The sequence below is a fragment of the Palaemon carinicauda genome, chromosome 45 (assembly GCF_036898095.1).
Source record: "Palaemon carinicauda isolate YSFRI2023 chromosome 45, ASM3689809v2, whole genome shotgun sequence".
NCBI lineage: Eukaryota > Metazoa > Arthropoda > Malacostraca > Decapoda > Palaemonidae > Palaemon > Palaemon carinicauda.
Genome location: NC_090769.1, coordinates 43,188,839 through 43,195,161, shown reverse-complemented (window position 1 = coordinate 43,195,161; position 6,323 = coordinate 43,188,839). Strand labels below are relative to the sequence as shown.

Here is a 6,323-nt window from a genome sequence, read left to right as displayed (position 1 = left end):
TCTCTTCAGAAGTTTTCGGTAGATTTCTCATTGCTAACGAGTGGCGCAAACACAGTAGTCTCTCGTGACCGTAAAGTAATTATGGAGAAGACTCTTAACTCATCTACGGCCAGCACTGGCGAGAGGGCTGAAATGAAACCCGAAGTTAAACCCAGTTCGAAACCAAGATTGTCCTTCAGTATTGACTCCATCTTGGGTAATCGTGACTCCACGCCTTCCAGACCTTCAGATGTCACACATGAACCTCGCCCAGAGACACCGGAAATTCGTGGAGAGTGTCGGGTTGAGCCCCGGCCGGAGTCATCCTGTAGTGCGTCCAGCGACGTCTCATTTGGCAGCCATGACTCAGAGAGGTCTTTGAGTCCTGTAGCTGCTGTCACCTCCACCATGAGACCTGTGCAGCCTATGATGCCCTCACAGTGGATACCTTCACATCCCTACTATCATTTCGCAGCTTCAGTACACGGTAAGTTAGTGACCCTTTCGTATTACGTTACTATTTTTAATCAAGCAATTCTTTAATTATCATGATTCACGTGTGAAATGTTTTCTCAAAATTTAGTGTCTGTGAAGGAATTGATAAGTGACAGCAAAACGTGTAGCTATAAAAATGAGCTATATTATGGTTTCAAAGTGGAGAAAAATAATCAGGAATCTTAAACTTGAATTAAATTGTCGAGGGGAGAGTGTACACTTAGTTTACTGACAGTTTAAAGAGATTCACGTTGTTACATTGAAAAATTTTGTTTCTCTTTCTCTTTATCTCCAATATTTTATTGATAAATTTTACAATTCTCTCTCTCTCCCTTTCTCTTTGTCTAGCGTATGGATCTACTATATTGATTTAATCTCTCTCTCTCTCTCTCTCTCTCTCTCTCTCTCTCTCTCTCTCTCTCTCTCTCTCTCTCTCTCTCTCTCAAGTATTTTTTTTTAATTCTAAATACGTTATCTGCCGAAAAAGGACCATCAATAACAACAACGCTCTTTTGCACTCCAGGGACTCCTACACTCCCGAAATTGCCAAGCTCTGTTGTCCTTCGGAAACACAAAGCCAATAGGAAACCCAGAACGCCCTTTACTTCTGAGCAGCTCTTGTCCCTCGAGAGGAAGTACCGCGAAAAGCAGTACCTGAGCATCGCCGAGAGGGCAGAGTTTTCCGCCTCATTAAACCTGACAGAGACACAGGTAAGCATGGATAGGCCGCTTAAAGGCATAAGCAGGTCGTATTATTAGTGTGGCGTGCTTGTTCATTTGGATTTATTAAATGAAAATATACGATGCTATTCTTAAGATTATTGAGTGGTTAAAACTTTTTTTTATGTGCGTGAGTGTCGATTATCCCTTGAAAGTGGTCTATTCATTGTAAGGAAATTGCGCATTTGGTCTTATTTTTAACTAGTCCAAAATTGATGAGAATTTTCGTTTAAACTTGACTCACAAGCTTCTTTTTTTTCTGTTTTATAGGTTAAAATCTGGTTCCAGAATCGCAGGGCAAAGGATAAACGCCTGAAGGAGGCTGAAATTGAGAGATTAACCAGACCTTTGTACCCCGCCTACGGAGCCCTCCTGCCCATGGGGGCCCACCTACCATCATTCCCGCTTCAGCGCCCACTCGTTCCCCTTTTGGGATAGTGGGGGGATTAGAAGCTAACTAAACAACCCCACCCACGTCCTCCGTGCTCCGGCAGCTTCCCCGTCGGCGAGGATCGATTGGATTGGACGTTGTTGGTCTAGGTGCCAAGGATGGCCACCGTTCTTGAGGAGGAACTAGAGTGCGCCTTCGTCCATAGCTGTTTCTTTTTCTAGTGATTTGCACTTAGACACGGATTATTTTAACCATGGCAGTGAGGCACCTCCTCATCATCCTCCTCCTCGTATTTCTCCTCCTTCCTCCTCCCCCGAAAGTTCTCCCAGACCTACCGTGATCCCCCAGCAGTGATGCTGGTATCCTGTAGATGTCTCTCGCCATGTTCTCCGTCAGGAATTCTTTTCTCCAGTATGATAACGGTAAATAGGGCTTCATTTTTTCAATATTGTATTGTAAAATAATGCGTCAATAATAAGAGACATTTAGCATACCAATTTTTAATGTTGCTATTGTTAAATTTTTGTCATTGAAATAGTGGAGTACTTTCATAATTATTCTAATGAAAATTTTAGTGGTAACCAGTAATAGAAAGAGAGAATGTTGTGATCTTACATTATTCTTGAATAATAAGAGTAAAGATTTCTAGACTGTTTATCTCAATATTCTTTTCTTTCTTCCACAGATTAAGTTGCAACATCTGCCCAGCCTATTATCATTGTAACTATTACTGTATTATTATCCTCATTATCATTATCGCTATTATTACCATTGTTATCATTATCATTATATTTGTCATTTTCATAATTATCATGGTTATTATTCAAATTTTCATTATTATTTCATTGTTCAGCACATCTTTTTTCAAATTATGTAGCCTATGCTGGTATTTTGTCTTTTGTTTATAAAAAAAAAAAATGTAACCAGTATTTTACTCTCGCCAATTTAATGCACAAATGTAAGTACAATATAAGCAAGATTTATAAGTTTACAATTATTTTTCGATGATTCCCTTAGGAATCGATTAACTACACATTAATAATAAGTAGTGGTATTATCCGTTTTGAGATTTGTGCTGTAATTATTTGCCATTTTGATAATAATGGCTGGTGAGCTGCAGAATTTTTAAGACGGGGAGTGAAGCTGTGATATCTTGGTAAAGTGTAAAAATGTTTGCGTCATAGATATGTATATATATATTTCTAAAAAAATCTCTATGTTATTTGATAATAAAATAGAATGTCATCCTTTTTTTATGATTATCCTATGTTCACTTGTCTTATTGCAAAATATGTGAAACTATTAACCCATCATAAGATTTTTCATGACAGTCAAGTCCAGATATTTTGACCCATTCATGTTTGAAGTTTTTTTTTTATGGGGCAATATCAGTTTGATGTTTTTTTCACGTAGTTTTATATAAAAAAAAAATGGGTACTATAGAACCAATATTCTTGTCCTGAAACGTTTAATAACTTGATAAATTAATTAAATTAATAAGAAAAAAATAATGTGAATGGGTGGTAAGATTTTAATGCAAACGGTAGATGAAAGATATATCCAACGCTCTCTCTCTCTCTCTCTCTCTCTCTCTCTCTCTCTCTCTCTCTCTCTCTCCAAAACTTTGCAGGTAGAGTAGCCGTTATTGGGGTAAAAAAACACGATCACATCACCCCAACCCTCCAGCAATTAAAGTGGATAAAATTAAAAGAAAAGTGTATGTACGATGTTTGTGTTTTTGTTTTTGTTTTTAAAAGTTTGAGAAAAGAATATCCCAACTGGCTATACACATTTCCTACAGTTGGTAATTGTAGGAATGCATTAACCAGACAGAATGAAAATCTATATGTAGACAGCTATCGAACTGATTTGGGTTCACGCTCAATGGCAATAAGGGGCCCAGCTTGCTGGAATAAACTACCTCTGGAAATAAGAAAATGTACAAATGTTAGTACTGATTTATTCAAAAAGAAACTTAAGCAATATTTTTTAAATTTTACTTGAATGTATATATATCCTAAATTTTTACAATTCAATTATTGTGAATTTTATGTAAATAATTTATATTGTTATGTAACAGAATAACCATTTTATAATGGAATAAAGGTTTTTGACTTTGACTTTGACTCTCTCTCTCTCTCTCTCTCTCTCTCTCTCTCTCTCTCTCTCTCTCTCTCTCTCTCTCTCTCTCTCTCCATAATGGGAAAAATCTCTTCATCTTTTTTTTCTGTTTTCACAAGCAATGTTTTTCTTGGGTTTGAAAGTCACAGAAATCCCCGGATTATCGAAGATTAACATCGGAGTGAGATGGGATTAAGAGTCGGCAATCCCGCAAAATCTCCGGGAACCCTCGGGATTACCTTGGGTGGGGGGAGGTATAAGATGACTTTTGATTGACACGAGCCCCTTTCACAAACAAATAGGCAGCGGTTATTTTTCCAGTGTAGTTGTTGTTGTTGTCATTATTATTATTATTATTATTATTATTATTATCATTAATATTATAATTATTATAATTACTATTATTATTATTATTATTATTATTATTATTATTATTATTATTATTATTATTATTATTATTCTACGCTTATCAGTAATATCATCTACAATTTTGATATTGTTTAACGAGGATTACGCTTGGTTTTAAACGAAACTGAATTGGAAATAGGCCAAATAATGTTCCAGAATTTGTTTGTCAACGCCGAAACTGTTTCAAAACATTTTCTCTAAATGACCATAAGGCTTTGGAAATTTCTATGAATATACAAAGATAATTGAAAAATTTTAAATGAGAATAAGCAGCAAACTTTAAAATTTCATATTTTTAGGGGAAAAAATATATTTCAGCATTATTTAGTTGGTGTCTAATTCCAAGTAAATGAATAAATTTAATCCCGGTCTGAGTTATGTTATGTCTTTGGCTTCTCTCTGAAATATAGAACATTATTTCATAGTAATGATTCGGTGAAAGTTTCAACTTGTGAATCGATTACGCTGGTATTTGCTTTATATGATTACGGCATTATGCATTTTGATATAGTACTACTATAATCATCATTACTTTTACTATATATATATATATATACATATATATATATATATATATATATATATATATATATATATATATATATACATATATATATATATACATATATATATATATATATATATATATATATATATATATATATATATATATATATATATATATATATATATATATATATATTTCTTTATTTATCTAAATGTGGATTTTTTTTAAATAATGGTCTTCCTTGATTTCAACTCTCTCTCTCTCTCTCTCTCTCTCTCTCTCTCTCTCTCTCTCTCTCTCTCTCTCTCTCTCTCTCTCTCTCTCTCATATCAATTGGATCAAGAAGATTATATTCTTAGTTGTATCTTATTTACTGGAGTAAATGGTTTACAAAAGTTATATTTTGAAAATCTCGGTCATCGATTAAGTTTGCTTAAATGGTTGAAAAATATTAGCGCAAGGGAATTAGAAAATTTCCGATTTTTTCCCCCAATTAATTCATGGTCCTTAAAATATCTTAGGTTCAAAGATTTATCATAAGAATAAATAATCAAGAACTTCTTAAATATAAGGCTACAATTGAAGTACCAACTCTTCAGTAGTAAGAGTGAACATAGAGGTTCAAATTATGCGTGCAAAATCTCTGAACTGAAACAAGCAACAGAAAGATTTGTTGTCGTGATGATTTCTTGTCTTTCCAATGAAAGTGATCTATTAACCGAATTTCCCTAATGAATGTTGTTTCTCACCATTTTGTACCTGGCCTTCCACCTTTTTTTTTTTTTTTTTTTTTTTTTTTTTTATGGGCTTCATATCACGTAAAAACACCATTTGCAAGTAAAAATCAAATTTTTTTAGACGACTTTACTCTTGGCTGGCAGGGAACAACACTGCCCCAGTACTAGTTCTTAATTCATTTTGCACAGGTTATAAAAAAGAATTTACATTTTCCGACAGAAAAGAAATAGATAAACATTTCACTATAGTAGGCAATGAAACAATAATTAATCCTTTGTTGAGAATTATCTAAGGTCGTGCGAAGGGTCGATTGTTTAGGATATCCCTTATGGAAGAAACGTTTTTATTTGAGACAAAAAAAAATATACAGTGTAAATTAGCTTATGTACACTGTTCAAGGAACAAGATTCCCTGCTGGTACATTCAGAATTATTTTACCAGTAACTGTGATCAAGCAGCTGACTGCCAGAAGGTCGCGGGGCTTTCATCGAAGGTCGGGAAAAGCGGAAGTATACTGGCATCAGGGTTTAAGTCTAGGAGGATGTTTTATAGTTTCTTTGATATAATGAGGGGAAGGAAGAAAATAATCTAATTAAATAGTAGGTCATTTGCAGTTTTTTTCACATTGCTTATAAGATGATTCGTCTAAGTCTATTAATTCCAATTCACATTTTTCATTTATCAGTTGGTGATAACTTCTATTATTTTCCTTGGTCGTGGAGTAAGGTTACAGGTTTAATGCTTTGGATATGTAGTATGATATAGCCCTCGGAACTTAAATTGTGTGACCACCACTCTTTGACTGTGTCTCCTCTTGTGGTGGCTACTGAGAAAATATTCATAATTACTCGTAATGAAATGAGTATCAGGTTAACAAATGACACTCTGAAATTTAGATTCATAGCGTAAAATCTTTACAGTTTGGAGGTCCTGTATCGATAATTTATCTTTATCCCGAGGTTA

At 34.4% G+C, this 6,323-nt stretch overlaps 1 protein-coding gene across 1 annotated transcript; it reads left to right on the top strand.

Annotated features, from left to right (window-relative positions):
• Positions 1–20: 20 nt before the first annotated feature.
• Positions 21–2,831, top strand: LOC137634947 (homeobox protein MSX-3-like). The gene is made up of 4 exons (XM_068367509.1): positions 21–466; positions 998–1,185; positions 1,465–2,007; positions 2,271–2,831. The coding sequence occupies exons 1-3, from the start codon at positions 82–84 to the stop codon at positions 1,630–1,632; spliced, it is 741 nt and encodes a 246-aa protein (XP_068223610.1). The 5' UTR covers positions 21–81; the 3' UTR covers positions 1,633–2,007; positions 2,271–2,831.
• Positions 2,832–6,323: the final 3,492 nt, after the last annotated feature.

Coding starts and splice junctions, on each gene's coding strand:
- LOC137634947 (XM_068367509.1), top strand. CDS start 82: ATGGAGAAGACTCTTAACTCATCTACGGCCAGCACTGGCGAGAGGGCT. Junction 467..997: donor TTTCGCAGCTTCAGTACACG/GTAAGTTAGTGA, acceptor TTTGCACTCCAG/GGACTCCTACACTCCCGAAA. Junction 1,186..1,464: donor TAAACCTGACAGAGACACAG/GTAAGCATGGAT, acceptor TCTGTTTTATAG/GTTAAAATCTGGTTCCAGAA.